Consider the following 19,231-nt stretch of genomic DNA (forward strand, 5'->3'; position numbering starts at 1 on the left):
ACTTCTACTACTACTACTACTATTACCACCACTACTACTACTACTACTCGTATATTCACGTTCTCTATGTTGATCTCTCGATCTCCACGGTCCTCTTCCTCTCGCTCCGCTTCGGTCTTCTCGCTCGAAGAGAGTTCCTCCCTCTATCTCTTTCTGCCTATCTTCTAAACTGGAGTCTCTTTCTTCTCTTTCCATCTTTCGTCATCCTCCCCTCCATCCTCCTTCACTGGCTCTCGCTACGTTGCTTCTTCCTCCTTCGTCTCTTCGTCCTTCGGCCCCTCCTCTAGCCCCTCTTTCCCCTCTACTATCACGGTCTCTTTCCTTGGCTTCCTGTCTTTCTTCGACGTTGCATTTTCTGTCTTCTTCGAAGATCGGTGCTTCTCTCTTTTCTCGGCCTTTTTCTCCCTCTCCCGTTTCTTCAGCTCGAGGTTCTCATTTTGTTTATGACTCGAAGGATTTTCCGATTTACGTTACAATTTTTAATGACTTATAACGATTATTCGAGTCTTGTCCTTGAATTTTGTCGAGTTAGAAACTAGAATTTTTGAGAAGAGTGATTCAATCTGTACAACAGTCTCCACAGGCTTCGTTATCACGTAACAGAGAAATACAATACTGACAGAAATGTATGACGCTGAAAAATTCTTCGATGCGCGTTCGAGGGATTTTGTTCGATTCGGTTCGCTCGGCTAGGCCAGGTGTTCTGGCAATGAGCGGGCACTATCAGCGAACGCGAGATCCGTGGGTCGAGAGAGAAGGACCGACGAAGGAGCCGGAGCGTGTAGGTGAAACTCGACGAGAGAGGCACTGAAGAAGGATGGAGAACCTGTCCTCTCGAACTGAGCCTTCTCTTCTCTCGGGCCTTCTCTGAAGAGGCTTAAAGAAGGCCTTCAGGATTCGGTCCCTCGGACCTTGGTTTATAGCTACGAACACGACGGACGTTGTCGATCGTCTCGGACGCACACTTCTAATCCCATACGAAAAATCATTTCTAGGTGCAAACTAAACGTTCCGCGCAGCAAACGGTACGAGAAGTCCATTGAAAGTTCATACCTTTAATGCGAAAATCGATCGTCTCGAATTGTCGACGAGAAAATTAAATTAAACTGTTGTTCTACTGAAAACAAATCTATTTCTAAAGTCTGAAATCTTTCATCTAAAAAATTGAGCAGTTTCTTTTCGAAAATATCGTGGCATATAAGCCGCACACACTGTACTAGGTTAATCTCCGAAGGAAAAAGGCATCTTCTGCGCGGTGCGTTGTTAGAGATCGGAAATTTCGGCCCTCGAAATAGCGTGGGGGCTGTATGTGGAAATGACAGCCGGCTCGGTCGCCCCCATCATGTCCGTGTGGGGGCAGAGGGGTGGGCGCGCGCGGGAATCCCGGCCACCCTCTTCCCCGTCGCCTAGGCTGCATATATCGACCCACCGATGGTGAAGCGGTGGAGTGTGCACGACCCCTGACTCGCGCACACATATGAGGAAGAGAGAAAGGCGAGGGAGAACGAGGACTCCTTAACCCTCATCCGCGATATCACGGGGGTAAAATTTGACGGACCGGCGGATATCGGAGGAGACGTCGGCTTGGCTGATGTTGGTGATCGTCTATCGATCATTCTGAGTGCGGTCGCTGATAATGCAGTCGAGAGAGAGAGAGAGAGAGAGAGAGAGAGAGAGAGAGATTCAATATGACCGATGAATAATAATCGGGAGAAGATGTAGGAATTCTGGGAATCATGGAAGAACATACACGAATGTTCGTATTTTCTTGATAAGGAAGAGCAGATGTATAAGAGGAAAAAGAATAATCTCCAGTGAAATTAAGCGGAGAGAGAAGGTGTGGAAGATGGGCGATTCTTTAGGATCCTCGATCTTCTCGTTCTCGGATTTTTAATCATAAATCCCTTTCGTAAATCCCTTTAATCATAGAAAACGAAGGAAAAGGAGGAAAAATCGTAAAATCCGTTCGTCTCTTTCCTGCGAAATAAAGAAGTCTACGATACATGATTCTTTCCAATTATTCCGTATGCAGTTTTCATCAACATCGTCGGACATCAATTAACGATAACAGAGTTTAAGTTTTCCCGCGTCTATCTGTTATTCGCGGATAACAATACTCGAGGTACGCGATTGCGAAACAAGGCGGAAGTCTGGGAAGTTAAAAGGCAAGATTCCCGCTGATTGCGGCGTAATCGGAGTCACCAAGTAGGAAGCTCGCGATAGTCCCGACCCTATAATTCGCCTGACCGATTGGGAGAAGAGAACGAGAGGAGGAAGAAGGAGCGAGAAAAGTGTCGGAGGTGTCAGATTTTTACGAGCACCTGTTCAGCATTTTTCCCTCCGCGTAGAGGGCTCGCGTCGTCAGGTAGATACGCGGGGCTCGTAGGGCCCAGTATAGGGGCACCCTATCGACCTGGAAACCTGTTCTCCCTTCTCTCTCTCCCACCACCCTCTCGTCCACCCTCTCCGTTCCCCTTCCGCGGCCCCCGGCCACTCCGCTGCTGGCGGCGGGAGCGATGGAAATGAAAAATTAGGCCGTTGTCGGGACCTCGCCTCCTTCGGAACCCCCGTTCGTTTCCACCCGTCCACCTCCCCGTACCTCGCGCGCCGACTTTTTCGTCACCGCCATTTATTTATCGCACGCCGACACGTACGTACGGGGTGTTTGTAAAACACGCGGCCAGATTTCCAACGTCGGCTGCGGTTGAGTATGCGAAGAAAGTTCCTAGGGGCTTACGTCAGAAAGAGCTTTATCAAAGGGAGTTCCAACGAACTTTCTTCTCTAATTCTCATTTCTTGGCGATTTTTCGTAAATACATAAGGTATCGTAGAAATAGCGACTCATACATTTCAAAACCTACTAACGAAGCAAGAAGGATATTGCTGAAGTAAAAAAATTTAGCTAGGTAAAGATAGCTTTATTTATCACGCGCTTTAGGATAGCGTCCTCTCGAGCTAAATAAAACATTAATATAACAAGAGAATAGTAAAAGAATAGATCTAACGGTTGTGTAAGAATAATTATCAAATTTTTAAGTAAACAAGGAAAAAGAAAAGGATTAGAGAAAGACAGCACACATCTGAAAATAATTTTATCGAGTGATCAAAATAATGACGTAGGAATCTCAAGTATAATGAATAATGCTGCAAAAAGTTTTAACATTCTCAACCAGTTTCGACCACCGTATTACATAATTTTGACCAATAACATTATTTTTAGATCTGTGTCAAGTTAAGTTTTTAGATACTTTAGTAACGTTATTCTTTCCGAGTAGTCCTCCTATATATTATATAATCCTTTAATTTCGATCGTTTATAATGTAATATGGACTTCTCCATTCTTTCCTACGGTAAGGAAAAGTCGACTCCTCATGTTGGATAGACATAAGGTGCAAAGTCCGAAATAAACTGCGCACAAAAAAGTGATTTCCATCTAGAGGTAGTTTCAAAGACAAGATCGTCGCCGATTATAACCGTCATCGCATCGCCGACACTTTCATTTAATGATTTATTTGTACGCGCATCCGGAAGTCAGAAGATAGACAAACACTGAATCATCCGCGTGTTCGTCTTGGACATTATGTATATATGTATGTATATATATATACACATATACACAAGCGGTCTATAAAGCGTCCATCCGAAAGCTTCAATTCGAAATTTCTTACTATGAAATTTCTGATTCTATCTTATACACGAGAGACCCGTGAAAGAGAGGTGGCCGATCATAATAATTCGCGTCCGCGAGACAGGCGACTATCGATAGGCGCTGCTGTGCGCGTCACGTGTGCTCCTCCGATACGGTTTATACCTGCGGATTGACAGGTTATTGGCGGTCGGTCGTTATTGCACGCGTGCACGCGGTAACGAGTAACGAGGGCGAATGCGCTCCGATTCCGAGTATGCGTAAGCGCTTATGCGTAAGCGCGCGTGCACGCATGACCGAGCGCACGCGAGGGCGCGTCAAGGATCGCGATTAACTTTGTTACTTGTAACTCAGCTGTAACGCCGTAGCTATTTTTCTTCTGGAAACAACGCGCACTATCACTAACGCGCCGTTGCGTCACGTCGCACTACATATGTGTACGCGGAGCGATAGGCGTGACCGGAAATTAATCCTGGCTAAACTAGGAGACGACCAACTTTTACTTTGTCAATGCGAATAAATCCAGTTTCATATTAATTCGCGTTCGCTTTTTATTGGTACATTTGTTGGTGTACTTTTGTCTCAAAAAAAAAAAAGAAAAAAAAAAGAAAAAGAAAAGAACCCGGGGATACAAGTTATATTAATAAGAATTAAAGTATCTCGTTCTTTCAATGAGACGCTTTTTTCGTCGTAAACGATGTGACCGTGATTCGATTTAGATCTTGCTCTACTAGATTTTCCTTTCGTAGAATTCTTAAAAATCAATCATTTACATTCTTGACACTCTGATCATAAAGTTAACATCTCTTTTTATTATTTATGTACTTAACCCAAGCAAACCACTCGTGGGTCCAACGGGTCCCCTATGTAATTTTTTACATTGTTGTAACTTTTTTATTATATAATTTGAAGGTCCGGATTAAATTTAAACATTTTAGAATTATTTTCCAAAAAGTAGTGGATTTTTTGCGAATTTTTCCAATAAAATTTCTTTTTAGGCATTGTAATTAATTGAAAATAAAATATTATTTATTTTTCTCTCATTAAAAATACTATTTATCTATCTCTGTCTAACTTCGAGGTACAAACACGTATTTTGAACTAAAAAAATACGTATTCAGTCCAGAGATATTGCGTGACCAAGTTGCAGGGTTTCACAAACTGGTGTGTACCGGGAAGATAACCAAAGCAATAACAATGGCTTACTAGAATTAATTCGATCCTGCTACTCTGATATGTATAACTTGAGAAACTATCTAGGAGAAAGTAGAATGATGAAAAATTTACGCGGCAATCATTCGATAATATCGAAGACGTTAACAAACGAAATCCTTTCATCGATAAATTGTAATACTGAAAAATCGCCGCGTTAAAAAGGATTAAACCGGCAGTATCAAAAGCCGATATATCGACTCGTGGCGATTGCGGTGCGCACACCCTTAGACGCGTCACCCTGTATATCTAAGAGACTACATTATGCTTGCCGACCTGTTGCTACCCTTTCCTACCTCGCACCCTTCTACTGTTCCTTCCGACCTAATCCACCCGCCGCTGCGAAACGGAACCCTCCTTCCCTATCCTCGTGTGCTCCTCCTCGTGTTCCTTCTCGTTCCAGCTCATCAAAGCCGCTCTATATTCTTCGTTTCGGTCTCCTCTCCGTTTTACTGCCTTCTCCTCTCGTCGTTTCTCTCTTTCAACTGCCTCGTCAATCTCGCAATCTTTCGCCCCTCCTCCACTCCGTCTTCTCTCTCTCTCTCTCTCTCTCTCTCTCTCTCTCTCTCTCTCTCGCGCTCTTCCTCTTCTCCTTTTTCAACTCTTCTTTTTCTCAAAACCGCTCTGTACAACGCTAACGATGGTACAATACTAACAACGCGCTATCGATATATACCTCGACGTACTGTGGCATCGGCACTTTCGACTCAACTGATTCAAAAGTATAAGTAATTCCTCGTCCATACATTGCGCCGATACTAAACGCAAACTCTAAACGAAGATTTATAGACGTAGACGTCTGCCGCGTCGGATCTATCTACGGGATGCCTCGAAATGGCAGACCATAGCATCAAGAATGGATGCTTTGACCAATTTGGAGAACCAATCTTTCTCTCTCTCTCTCTCTCTCTCTCTCTCTCTCTCTCTCTCTTTTTTAACTGTAGAAGCAACAACGATCTTGTTCACGTTCAATTCTCGTAAATTAATCTTACTTTCCGACTAGTTCCCGCTATTCTGAACTCTCTTTAATTGACTCGTTATTTAAAATCGATACCGGTGAAAATGTTGCGATAAACGAGTACAGCGGCTTGGAAAATCTCTAACCTTGCAACTTCCACGCTAGTTCGAAGCGAGAAATCTATGGAAATTAAGATTCGCGCCCCTCGCGAATTGAAATCGAACGCATCTCGAGCGCGTGCGCGAGAGCTTAAGTTCTGTCTAAGACTGAGATTAATGCCGTGCATTTGTTTCTCGACACTCTGATTGCAGCCTCGGGAGGGGGTGGTTCGATGTTGGTCCCTCCCGTGGCCCAAAGTGGGACCGGGGACCGTCCCGTGGGGGACACGGTGGCACGGGCTCAGCAGACGACCGGCCCCGCTGCCGCTACGACGACCCTATGGCCTTTAGCACCTGCGCAGCCCAATCAGGTTCCCAATCAACAGTCCCAGGGCATACCACCTTTGGCCGCTACGCCTGCGCCCGCTCACAATCAAGGTTCGCATTACACTATACTGACTATACGTATCAATCATCATTATCATCTCTCACCTCGGCGTACGCAGTCCATTGGGATTGAATTGCTCCCCGCGAGCGGGGATTCGGGAGCCCGGGGTATCGCGGGTGTTCCTCTCCTTAAAGCGGCGTGGAAAGGTTTGCGTGTGTTCTCTTGTACTCTCAGAAAAACGTATCCACTGTACAGTATCGTCGGCAGTCTCGTCAGTATTGTCGGGTCTCGAACGGAGCTCGTCCTTCGTTAAACTTCGTACGACTCGAGAGCTACGATAACTCAATTATTTTACTCGGAAACGTACTGCGTTGATAGATAAATCTTTATCTTAATCTTACTCCGAATCTTAACGCTTCCTCTTCGGCAATTCAGATGCGTGTCGTATCAAACGTTCGTAAAAGGTATTCGTACGCAAAGAATTGAGTTTTCGTTTAAGAAAAAAAAAAAAAAAAAAAAAAAAAACACACACACACACATTGTCTCTTTCAATCTGACGAAAAACATCGCTGTTCTCTCGGTGTACATCCAGTACACGTTGATGTAACATTCACTATTGATCAGAGGTCGTTCACGCTCGATGCGTAATACGCTTATCATGCTTTATCAATTCGATATCTCGAATTTGGGCTGTATGGAAAACTCCTTGTGCGTCGAGGTTGGGAAAGCATTACCGAAGATTCGAATGTCCTCGGTTCAATCCCGGATTTTGACGCAAAAATCCCCTTCCATCTTACAAAACAATATTTACAGCGGCACCGCGTCGTGAGACTGTAAATTTCATAGAACTTTATCAATTTCGAGATGAAACACGCGTTTACTTTTTTCTTTATCGAGTTAGCACCTTATGGTTTAACATAATGGATGTGTCTCGCTGTGCATCTATCGTTATATTTGTCTTGACGATTGATTAATATCAGTTGAAAAACTGGACAAGCCTGGACAATATATTATAATTATTTACGCTTTTACAGAACTGGCCGTAAACACGAGCCGTTTATTTCGCAAATATAAGTCCAGTTTCGAGATATTACGAATTGCGATGAAATGTGGATACGAGTTGCCGTGACGCATTGCGTTTAATTCCATGATAAATCATATAGTATGTGTGTGTGTCATGTTTGAAACGTGTACGGAAACAATATAGAAATTATGATTTTTGGATTTCATGATAAATATGTGGAAAAAATATTGTTACATCTGCAAAAGTTGTATTTGTGATTTAATCTATGATTCAATCCATACAAAACAAAGCGAGACTGGAGATAAAAATGGAGTTATAAAAATAGACTACAACATGCACATCATATATTTTCGCACCGCTTATCACTAATACGTTAGTATTACGTTAGATATTAAGGTAAGAGAGAAGAAGAGATTCAAAGAAATAAATAAATCTTTTCCTATTTTGTGTATTTTATAACAACTAGTTATGCGTCCGCGGAGCCCAAGGAAAGAATAATCTGATGTTTTTCCTCTCTCTCTCTCTCTCTCTCTCTCTCTCTCTCTCTCTCTCTCTCTCTCAGAATGTTTGAGATAACTGTAGCACTTAATGCCATGCGTGTCTATCTTTATTAGTCGTTTTAATGTATTCTTTTTCAGAAGTATATCATCTACAAGTCCATCAGTAAAAATTAAATGTCACTTGCAACCTCGCAACGTTGCGTTATCATGAATTTTTAAGCTCCAATTAATTATTATTAATCGTTTGATATCTCAATGATGATGTTACAGGTGCAAACCGCTACGGACTGTACTCGTTATTTCCAGGGGGTGGCGGGGGCAGTTACGTCGCCGCCACCCCCGCCACCCCCGAGCAACCGATGCCAGCACGGGCTTATCACGCGACGCACAAGGGTAAGTTTACAATTTCCTTTCTTACGACTTCGCTTTCTACGAAGACCGCTCGAGGATATCTCTGGTTTGCGAATGCGTCACACGCTTGACATTTTACACAAAAAGAGCAAGCATTTTCGTAATCCATTCACTTTCATTTTCCGTTCGATATAAATTGTTGTTAGGAATTACATTTCGAAGCTCACATTTAATGATCGATTCTGCGATAAGTCTCGTGTCGCAGAATTTCTTCTCAAATACAATGTCGACGAAAAGGACGATTTTGTTATTGCAGTATCTCTTTAAAACTTTAGCCACGGCCAGATCAGAAAATAATTTTGCTGGACAATCAAAACAATTAAAATAATTATGGTATTAATACAACAATATAATGGCTTCAAGAATAAATCAATTCAATTTAGAGAAAATTCGCTCTGATTTATTGGATTATTTTGTTGTTCTATTTAGAGAAAAAGCATGAAAAGCGCTGGTTCTTGTTGCAAATATCTCAGTGTTATTTATTCGTAGTAAGATATAATAATAAACTATGTAAAATCTATCTCTAAACTTTCCATAGTTCATTATTATATTTTATTATAAATAAATAACACGAAGATATTCGCAACATAAGAACCAGCGTTGGCTTTCATGCTTTTTCTCTAAATTGAATCAAAATAGAATGTCAAAGACCGACAGACTGATAGAATGCCAAAACTTTTGATAGCATTACTCATTATGCTTAGGATTTCTACATCGATGATCCATCAATATTATTTCTGTATCTATCTAAATTTTCAGATACTTCAGAAAAATCGTTCTGTCTGTACAAAGATCGATCTATTCCGCGCAATTGAAGATACAGATTCATTTCATGAATCGAGCTTGAGAATTTCAAATATATGTACAATAACATAATGTACATAAAATTCATTAGTTATAATATTATGTTATCTGTAAGATTTTCGTAAATGGCTCAACATTGATGTAAGATCACAGAAACAGTTGAGGAACGCTTAGCGACCGAAGAAACGGATCAGAAGTCGGCTTTTAGCGTTAAACTTTATCAGCTTCGCAACTTTTCTAGACTTTACGAACAGAACAACCCTCCCTCCTCCCTCGGATAATTGAAATCTCGCCGATGAGATTCGACTTTCGACAAGATTCCGAGAAGGAGGAGGATTCGACCCTCCGACGCGTCCCCGCGTTCTTTCTTCTTTTTTTCTTTTTCTTCTTTGAATCCATTCGCAGTCTATCGCGGAGCCGCGTTTTGGGTTACACCTCGAACAATAAGGTTGTTAGGACCTAAGAAGGCGAGGTAAAGGTCTATACGACGACTGGACACGCGGCTACACGCGGGAATTCTATTTGCGACGCGCGCGTTTTTCTTCAACTCCTCCGGGTCCTTATCCGGAGTTCGCCGCTTTAATTGCATAATTGCTCCATTGTGAGCTGGATGAGAGACCCGCGAAACCTGTGAAAGGTTCCCCTTCACGAGGCGTCTTTCGCGAACCGTCAAAAAGAGTGGTGTATAAAAGGTACTCATTAATTGACAGTAAGCCGTAAGAGTATGGGCCCTTTGAATTGAATCTCGAGCCAACTTTTCGTATTGGGGGAAATTTTATTTCTCCAAATTTTCTAATCTTCACTTTATCTTTCATGCTTTCATGTTGCCGCAGAGCGGACAAGTAAGTATAGAACGAATAATTTGACACAGGATTGTCATAATTTCATCATTCTAAGATTCCACTTTTCCTTGATTTTCAGATCTTCTAAATTTCACGATGTGTCCTTCAATAATATTTCGAAATTCTTTTACGTTTTCATCTTGATTTGGAAGCTTAATATTTTAGATCAATTTAACATAGTAATTAAATTACTATTAATGTTGCTGACACTACTTGTATTTTTAGCTGCTAAATTGATAATATTCCAAAATCCTGCGTAGGTGTGATGTAGATATATTAAACGTTTTTAAAGCCGGGAATTTTTATTTTTTCAGAAAATTTTGTTAAATTACTTGATTTTCCTGGCCGGTTTCAATTTCCACGACGGTCCCTCGATTTCCCGGATTTCCTAGTTCTACGGCAATCCTGATGAAACGTGATAAGGAAAGAACCGCTGACATAAATGCAAATTGTTTTAGTGCGTTCTCAGAGAAGAACACGCTTTCTGTGTACCCATCAATGATAACCAATTCTGGGCACGTTGTAGATATCAGCAAGATATTTTTCACACACATTAATTTGCATAGGCAGATACGTATCCACATTTAGATAAAATCAATAGTCCTAGCAATGGCGCAGCACGCCGCCAAAGATATATCGCACTGCCGCGCTGATAGACGCATTTCCTCCCGAGAATTACGCGTTTTCCTTGCGAAACGGATCCCGAAAATATTAATCACTCTTTCTATCGATCCTTCTCTCTTTAGAGAGACACAAAAAGAGACGGAAGAACTCTACACTCCACACGGTTAACTAATTACCGATAAAATAACCAATCAGTTAATTATCGATAAAATATGGAATTTTAATTATTGGCGAAATATGGGATAAAATAGCCCCCATGAGCTATTTCCCACATTTTATAATAAAAGGTAGAAAATGTTAACGTTTCACTACGCAATTTGCGAAAATTTATAGATATAAATGTACAAGTGCTTCTTGATTATAAATAAAGGGAGAAATAATTATTACATTATAAATGTTAAAATGTTAATAACAAAAATATTGTATCACAAATAAAATGTTGCGTTGTAAGAGACATTGTTCTTAAATTAAGGGATATAAATTTGAAAGTAAGCTTTTACTTTAGTTATTCCGTTTCACGTACATCAAATATGTACGATATTTGTTTTTATATTTACTATCCTTAAATTGGAATTTATCTTGCTTCAGTCTTTCTATAAATTGTATTTTACTGCGCTACCGCTTCAAAACATGTGTACACGAATGTATATGATGGGCAAATGTATGTATGTACATAGTAAAAAAAATTTGTGTTTTTAACACATTTTACATGTCCCAAACGGTCCACCTAAATTTTTGTGTTAATTTAACATAAGATGAATATGTTAGAAAGTAACACAAATATTATGTAAAAAAATTAATACGAGAAGCGTAATACTTTGACACAATTTAAAAACAAATTGTATGATAAATTGACACATTTATAACGTTAAATTTAATTGAAGATTAGATGCTGTTTTTACATTTTTAGTTTAGACGATGTTTCTGTGATATTTAACATACGCGATATAAATTTAACAGACATTTACTGTTACAAAGAGGAAATAACACAAAATATCTGTACCTTTTTACGTATAAAATATGTAATTAGTTGTACAGAATAAATTTCTTCAATAAAATTGACATTTGTTATATTAAATCAACACACGCATTTTATTCATTTATTCTTAGAATTTATGTTTTAAAACTACATTATTTTTATGTTATCTGTTTACTTACCTTATAAATTGTGTTATTTTAACACTGAGAAATGTTAAATTTTAATTTTTTTAATTTAACACAAAATATTCAAATAACACAATCGTACTATGTTAAATTAAAACTCGGATATATTAAAAATTCAACACAAAATTTTCACACAAAAATTTGAATGGACCGTTTCTAACACAAATACAATGTTCTTTTACTACATGCGTACATTTCCGTAGCGTATTGAATTCAGGAATCGGTGGGTTCGTTAAGCCCAAATGACTGTGTGGAATCAGTCATCCCCGCGGGAAGGAGAGAAAGAAACGTATTGTGTTGTATCACACGGACGTGATGCGTGAAAGAGTTAAACGTTTCTAGGGTTAACAAACTGCGCGTTACGCCAAGTAGAGTCAGTCTATTCGCGTATCGCGATACCGGTATTTCCTACTCGCGGCAGACGAAACTTACGTTCGTCGGCGGAAGGCCGGGTCGATTAATCGCCGGTGGATTCTCCAGTTTCAGAGAGCGTGTTTTCCGCGGCGGTCGGGGTTGGGGTGGGTGGCTACACCTGGGGTGCTCCCACGCCCCCGCCGGGATCGCCCTATAGCCCCGTGCCCGTGACACAGCTGGAGCTGCTGGCGAAAAATTTGGCGAACCTGGCGCCCGCAGCCGCCACAGGCCAGCAGGCCCTAAGCCTGCAGGGTGTTGGCGTTAACGTGGCCGGTAGTCTGCATCACGCGCAGCATACGCAGCACACGCAGCACACCCTCAACGTTACCGGAATTCATCATCTGCATCACGGTAAGAGTCTATCTCCGTCTGTCTCGAAAAAGAAACTCGGAAGGGAGTCGCAAAATCTCGATTTTCGAACAAAAAAAAAAACAAAAAAATATGCATATATATATATATATATATATATCGAATAATATAAATTGGCGCGGAATATCGAAAATTTAACGTTTTTAATTTAAAACGAGACTTTCGAAATAAACGAATGAATTATTTTTGAATCGATGATTAAAAACCCGTGTGTGGTTCCCTTCGTGGTAACATTATTGTTAACAAGAAAAAAAAAAGAAGCAGAATTTATAGGCAAAGTTGATGCAACGTGCTAACTAATATCAAGTCGCCCTCATCCTGATCCTGATAAAATCTATTTAACGTTACTAAGAGATAACGATACCCGGATAACTCACCTTTACCCGATCGAAATCATCAGCCCTTTTTATACGATAAACAAAAAATGCAGTCACGTCAAGGAGTCAAGTATGTCGAAATAAAAATCGCTCATTTTTGAAGGAACTGTTGAAAACGTAGAACAATTGGCATTATCTGGAGACACGGTGGTGGCTCGGCGCTAAGCCAAGCGCAGCGACATTGCCGTGGTTACTTTATATAAATCGTGTTACATCAATTATGTCTCTTGTATTAATTAAAATTTGACGAATTGGATCAATTGATAAAAAGAATCGTGACGTAGAGAGGAAGAAGATTGGATCAGAATATCTTTAATTTCTTTCACTTAGCAAATGAACTTTCGTGTAACTCGTTACGCAAACAACAATTTTATCTATACAACGAATGAACACTCATAGCACGGAGACAGCGTCGGGAAAAGCTTGGAAAAACATGCAGCGAGTTTTTCCTATATTCCCCGATTATACGTTCACCATTTGTGTTTCGACAATAATTTTAGCGGAAATCATTTCCATTTCAAGTTATTTTATATTATTGGCACACACAATATCAATCATCACGAAAATAGCACAGGTCGTTACGTTCAACTCGTATCTAAGGCTGTCGTGTTTATTTACACCAGGGTTTTTCGACCGGTATATCACGGCACACTGTTGTGCCACAAATATTTCTGAGAATAGATAAAAAGAAAGCGAAAAACAAAATAAGTAAAAAGGTTTTAAGAATTGTGAAAATTATGTAAATTATATATGTTGTGTTTACCCTCATTTTTTTTTTTAACCAAAGCGATATCATCACTGCAATAAAAGATCTATACTGAGCTTTAAATCATATAATATATGATATACCTCGAAAAATTTGGCTCATTATTTAAGAAGCAGACTTTCAAAATGCCTTTTGTCCAAAATTTCATTTTTTCAGTTAGAGACGTCGGAGTTGAAAGACTCATATTATAAGCTGCTCTGAGATGTTCAGAAAGCATTTTTTCATCGTTAATTTACATGCTGAAAAAACGTAGACATTTCGAGGTGCATTATGTTTTTAACTAGAGACAAACAAAATGCATTTGTTTAACATTTTTAACAATTGTTCAGCAATTTCGTTTAACATTTCACATCCTGATTGACATATTATTATTTTCTGTAAAGTCCGTAGTTTTCTCGTATGCGTAATTCCTTCCTTCCTCGTTTTCTGCCAATTACAAATATTGGAAGAAAAAAAAAACGCGTTCTGAAAGTGCTCCTCATTTAACGTGCCACAAAAAAAGGTTGAAAGGTTGAAAAATGCTGCTCTATACTATTCGCTTGTATATATACTCGTATTGGCTTATAGAGAAATATTGCGCTGTTAACACCTAAATTCCGATGTACTGCAATTACGTGGAATTAATCGTGAGAGATACGTTAACGTAATTTTCTGTGCTTTTTCGCGAAAGGTGGCCTCCATCAGAACACATTCTCGCCTCAACTGTCGCTAGTAACCGGCAGTGCGCCAACATTGACCATCAACAACTTCTCGTCACCCAACTCGACCAACGGTATCGCGCCGACGACGGGTGTCCTCCTGCAGGAATATCAACCGCCAGGCGCAACAGCGGCGACAGGATGTACCGTCACCGTGAACGGTGCGTCCTGCCTAACCAACACCAGCAGCACGACCAGCAGTATGATGGTGCACGGTGGTGTCGGCAGCGGTGCCAACCAGGCGACTAGCAACCAGATCGCCGTTCAAGCCACCGCCACGAAGAAACGTGAGGCTTTCCTTTCCAGTCAAGGCCAACCGGTGAAGCTGGAGAACAAATCGACCAGGACGCCGTGCCTCTGCAGGAACAGCAACGGTACGGCGTACCGTTTCTCCCTCGGACTTTTCCACGTGAAATCCAATGAATCGCATATGCGAACAAACGCGTCACGCTGACGAGATTAGGGCTGACGCTTAGGACCGGGCAAAATAAGCCGAATACCTGCTCGCCACTCGGAATGTGCGGATAATATTCGTCGGGCGTCTCATCGTTGGCTCTGTTCGAAATGCGAAAAGCGACAAACGCTTTTTCTCCATTTCGATTTTCCTTTAGATTGTCAAAACTTTCGCACTCTAGAAACTTCGGACGACTGCAGAGACGAATATTGGGCTTCGGACTTCTCAGACTTTGTCTTTGATTTTTTTTCGGATTGTCGAAGCGGCCCCAGATCGGTATTTTTCTAAGGCGTACATTTTTTTATCCGTGTCTTTGAAATCTCCGAGATTTGTGAAATCTCTGAAATTCCAATTTCACTTGAATGTGTGAACCGAGAAAACTAGGATGTTAAATCTTCAAATTTACAGCCACGGATATCGTAATATCGTCACAGACGTCGACTGACTTTAGATCATTTTGAACTTGTACGCGTTCACCACGAGATCGGGAATTGATTGATTACAGGAAAGACAAAGGTGGTGCATTCAGATGTGGGATGCAGCAGGACACTACCTGTCGTCTCGTCCTGGAACGGGCAGGATAGCAGCGCTAGTATTAACAATAGCAGCGCTAGCCTGACCGTAAAAAGGGAACCTTTGGCTTCGGTGCCCTGTCAAGTGGCAGAAGTTTCCACGTCCCTCCATGCCACCACCACCTCCGTCAAGATTGAACCCGTTCCACCGAAGTCCGAGAACGGTAAGTCGATCTCCGACAAAAGAATCCCGTCCCAAGAAAATACGATCCGTACAGTCATAATTACAGTCATAATTACGTACATGGTTACGTTACATCACTGGCCACACAAAGACTCGCCGTTCGTCGCGTACGTAGGCGACGGCCTGATACGGGAATCTCCTGTTTAAGATACAAATGATGGTTTTTTTTTTTTCAAATCAAGATACTCATACTTCTTAATGAGAAATCGTCGTTTGCGGAAACCGCGATATACGAAAAAAAACTCTTGTACAAGATAGCAGATAATACCGTCCGAAATCAACATGATCACTCATTTTAACCGCACGAAGAATCGTCACGCTGTTCGTCTAATACGAAGGCGGTGCAACGCCTTTTTCGATAGGCGCACAAGTATAGAGGGGGGGGGGAGGGGAGGGAGGGAAGAAACACGCACAACCGCGCGATATAGGAACGTGAGAGAGCAAGAGAAGGACACGATGACGAGACGAGATTGTACGAGACGAGAGAGACCGACCGGTCTGTCGGTCGGTTGATTCACAAGCGAGAGATGGCGAGAGGAAAAGAGCAAAGAAATGAGGTGCGCGAGAGAAAGAAGGAGCAAGAGAGAAAGAAAATGAGAGAGAGAGAGAGAGAGAGAGAGAGAGAGAGAGGAGAGCGGCAGACAGGCAGACAGTCTTGTTAAAGTAGGAGGTGCGTGGCACGCATGGCGACGCAAATACAAGGCGTGGTTCGAAAGAGTCTCGACCCTCTCCTTCGGTCCTGACACATCCGCACTCCCTGGTACACCTCGTGCCGGTGCGTGATGCCCACATGTGTTACGTCATGCGAGCATAACGCGTGTCGCCGAAGGTGCGGAGAAAAGAGGCGGACGGCTAACGGCGAACAGGAAAGAAAAGAAAGAGCACGAGGAGCGAGGAGGGAGGCGCGGGAAAAGGGAAGATCGAGATGGTGATTTAAATGAATGCACTTCCGAATCAACTGCCGCGTTCCCGTGAAAAGTACGTAGGGTTGAGAGTACCGCGAGAATAATAGGGAGTCTTTGCAATACCGTTTATCCAAATACGGTAAAAATCGTTCACACGCGCACGTCCGACTTTCCACCAAATAACGTGGCTTTAGCGTTTACCGTATTTGGATATATACGGTACTGCAAAAATTCCCTAACGTTAAAAAGAGCAGACAGGTAGATAGTGGGACGGTGATCTAACTAAATGTCAGGGAATGGAAGTAATTCGTTTCGAATTTTACCAGTTACTTTTATCGTTACTTTGCACATGATTGGACACGACACGACACAGGCCACTTAACTGTAAAAAAAATTTCGTAAATTTACACATATAATAGATGTAAAATAGATTACACGTATTAGTCCTGTAAATATAAAAGAAATCCTGCAAATTTTACAGAAATTATGTAAATCTGCTTTTATTGTGTAAATATATCTTATTTTGTATTATAAATTGTAGCAGGATATTTTGAATATTTTCTATAATTATTCAAATTTTAGTAATATTACGTAATATAACAGAAATATTTCGCGTTGTTAAATATATAGCAATATATAGTGCGAAATGTACTGTCATATTACAAACGTATGGACAACTATTTACAACTATTATAGTGGGTCTCAAAATTATCCAGTACAATAGTTGTAATTTTACACATAAAGAATGTTTTACAATGCATAACGCTTGAGACTAGAGAAGCCCCTAGACTCGTTCGCAGTGATTGGCGGTCGTCGATTTAAAAAGAAGTAACAGAAAAGTAACGAAAAGTTACTTTTCAAAGTAACTGTAACGAGTTATTTTTTTAAAATCGATAACTAGTAACGTAGGTACTTTGTTACTTTTCTTTCTCGGTAACGAATAATTGTAATTTGTTACTTTTAAAAATTATTCCCTGCTAAATACAATAGAGAATTTTTACAACACCGGATACGATGAACGCAAAGGTCAAGGTTATCTTCTTCTTAACAATTAAATAAGAAAAGGATAAGGTGACTTTAGCGTTAACCGTATCCGGATTCACGTTGTTGCAAAAACTCCTTATTTTGGAGCACGTTCGACAAAATCCTCGTAAATCGGTAAAATTTTAATACGCTGAAGAAAATTTCGCGAGATTACGAAAAAGATCGATAATCCAGGAGGGAAAAGAGGAGAAGACGATTCGGATAAATGCACTTCAGGTATGAAAAACTTGTGGACAGTTTCCGTAAATTGCGTTGCTTTATCCACGATTGTACCTACCATACATACATTTATCTATAATTTACAGACTGAAAGTCTAAATTGAAATAGTTTTCAATTCAATTGGTACGTTCACAACATCAATACGTAAAACAATAGGTCTGTTTTTTTAGCTGAACTCTCTTCGCACGGTACGTCTCTTCTCTTTTTTTCCTCGAGCCAACGCGAAGAGAAGAGCAAATATTATAGATGAACCACGCAAGAAGCCCATCTAAAAAGAAACGAACCTTATGAATTGTTAATTGCAGCCATCAACACTTTTTCATGCATCTACGACAGCGTAAAACCTGTACTCAACCAAATATCGGTTCTCGTCTTTTCGAATCTCACAGTCCGATGATAGTTCTCGATTTTTACTTACAATACGTGACACGTGTTTAAAATGCCCAAAATTAAAAGAAGGAAAGGCTTCAATATTCAATGATAGATTTTATCGATCAATGTACTTTTGAGAATCGTTTCTGCTTGTCGTCTCCTGTTTCATTAGAAAGTACTGTTAAGTTTGAACCGAGCCTACCCGATCGAGCCGACTGTAGCGTCGCAGTTTCTCTCGTTGCGATTCACGCGCGATTTCCTTAATCGTTTCAGGGATAGCCGTTTCTAATGCGGGAGCCGGTGGCATACCGGTTGGCATTGCTGTGGCGAGGCAGCGATTGCAGCATCAAGAAACTTCGACGTCTATGCGCAATGTGTCCTTAAGTCATCACACGTCTCATCACGCAACGAGTTATCATCACTTCCAGCCGGACAGTCTAGGTAAGGTTTTTCTCACGAAGATATCGCGGTTATGAAAACTCTATTTCCAGACGCGCAATGAATGAAATCGCGAGCGTTAACACTGGGCGCATTCTTACTCGCGAACGTAAAATCGACATTCGATAACGACACGCGAATACATCGGACCCCGCGAATGCAAGGATCGTGCTTCTCGCCAGCGTGAAAGGGCGATGCAAAGAGTGCAAATGGAAGAAACAGTATTGCGATTTCTTTACAAAACACACACAAAAACAAAAAAAATGTGAATTCTTTCGACAGCATTAATTGAAAAACGTTACGATGTAAAAGTTGTCCGCGAGGTCTACGTTCCAGTAACCGCGCGATTGTTGCTTTTTTTTTTTACATCGAGTACAACGTCGAGTATCTAAAGGAATATTACGCGATCAAATATTAGCGTCGGACTTGGACAAACCTGTACGCTTTTACAACAGTTCGCTTCAGTTAAAGGATATCTCTCTCAAATGAATATGCCCGGCTCCCAGTTGCGTGCAATATATATGCGGTGTCCAATTACGCGCGGCATGTTTTCATAGTGTGATCGTTCAAGTTTGCAACTCTAGAGCGAATATTAAAGAGCGCTCGCTTAGGCTTCGGTGGCGTTGTTTTTGAAAATGTATTTGTCGCGCATGAAAAAGAAATCTTTAATATATATCAATTGTATGATACTTTTTACCGAACTTCTCTACGCTTATCGCTCTATCGATATTGAGGAATGAACGAATG

The 19,231-nt window shown here is 40.9% G+C and overlaps 1 protein-coding gene across 1 annotated transcript in view; it reads left to right on the forward strand.

Moving 5' to 3' along the window:
• LOC108748973 (protein split ends) overlaps nt 1–19,231 on the forward strand; it is a 53,844-nt gene that overhangs the window by 18,421 nt on the left and 16,192 nt on the right. The window contains exons 2-7 of the mRNA XM_018487430.1: nt 6,128–6,352; nt 8,097–8,219; nt 12,152–12,436; nt 14,268–14,669; nt 15,255–15,485; nt 18,320–18,487. Coding sequence (XP_018342932.1) covers nt 6,148–6,352; nt 8,097–8,219; nt 12,152–12,436; nt 14,268–14,669; nt 15,255–15,485; nt 18,320–18,487 — 1,414 coding nt within the window. The 5' untranslated portion in view covers nt 6,128–6,147. The remainder of the gene's footprint in view (nt 1–6,127; nt 6,353–8,096; nt 8,220–12,151; nt 12,437–14,267; nt 14,670–15,254; nt 15,486–18,319; nt 18,488–19,231) is intronic.

This window comes from Trachymyrmex septentrionalis, unplaced genomic scaffold (assembly GCF_001594115.1).
Source record: "Trachymyrmex septentrionalis isolate Tsep2-gDNA-1 unplaced genomic scaffold, Tsep1.0 scaffold25, whole genome shotgun sequence".
In the NCBI taxonomy this organism is placed as follows: domain Eukaryota; kingdom Metazoa; phylum Arthropoda; class Insecta; order Hymenoptera; family Formicidae; genus Trachymyrmex; species Trachymyrmex septentrionalis.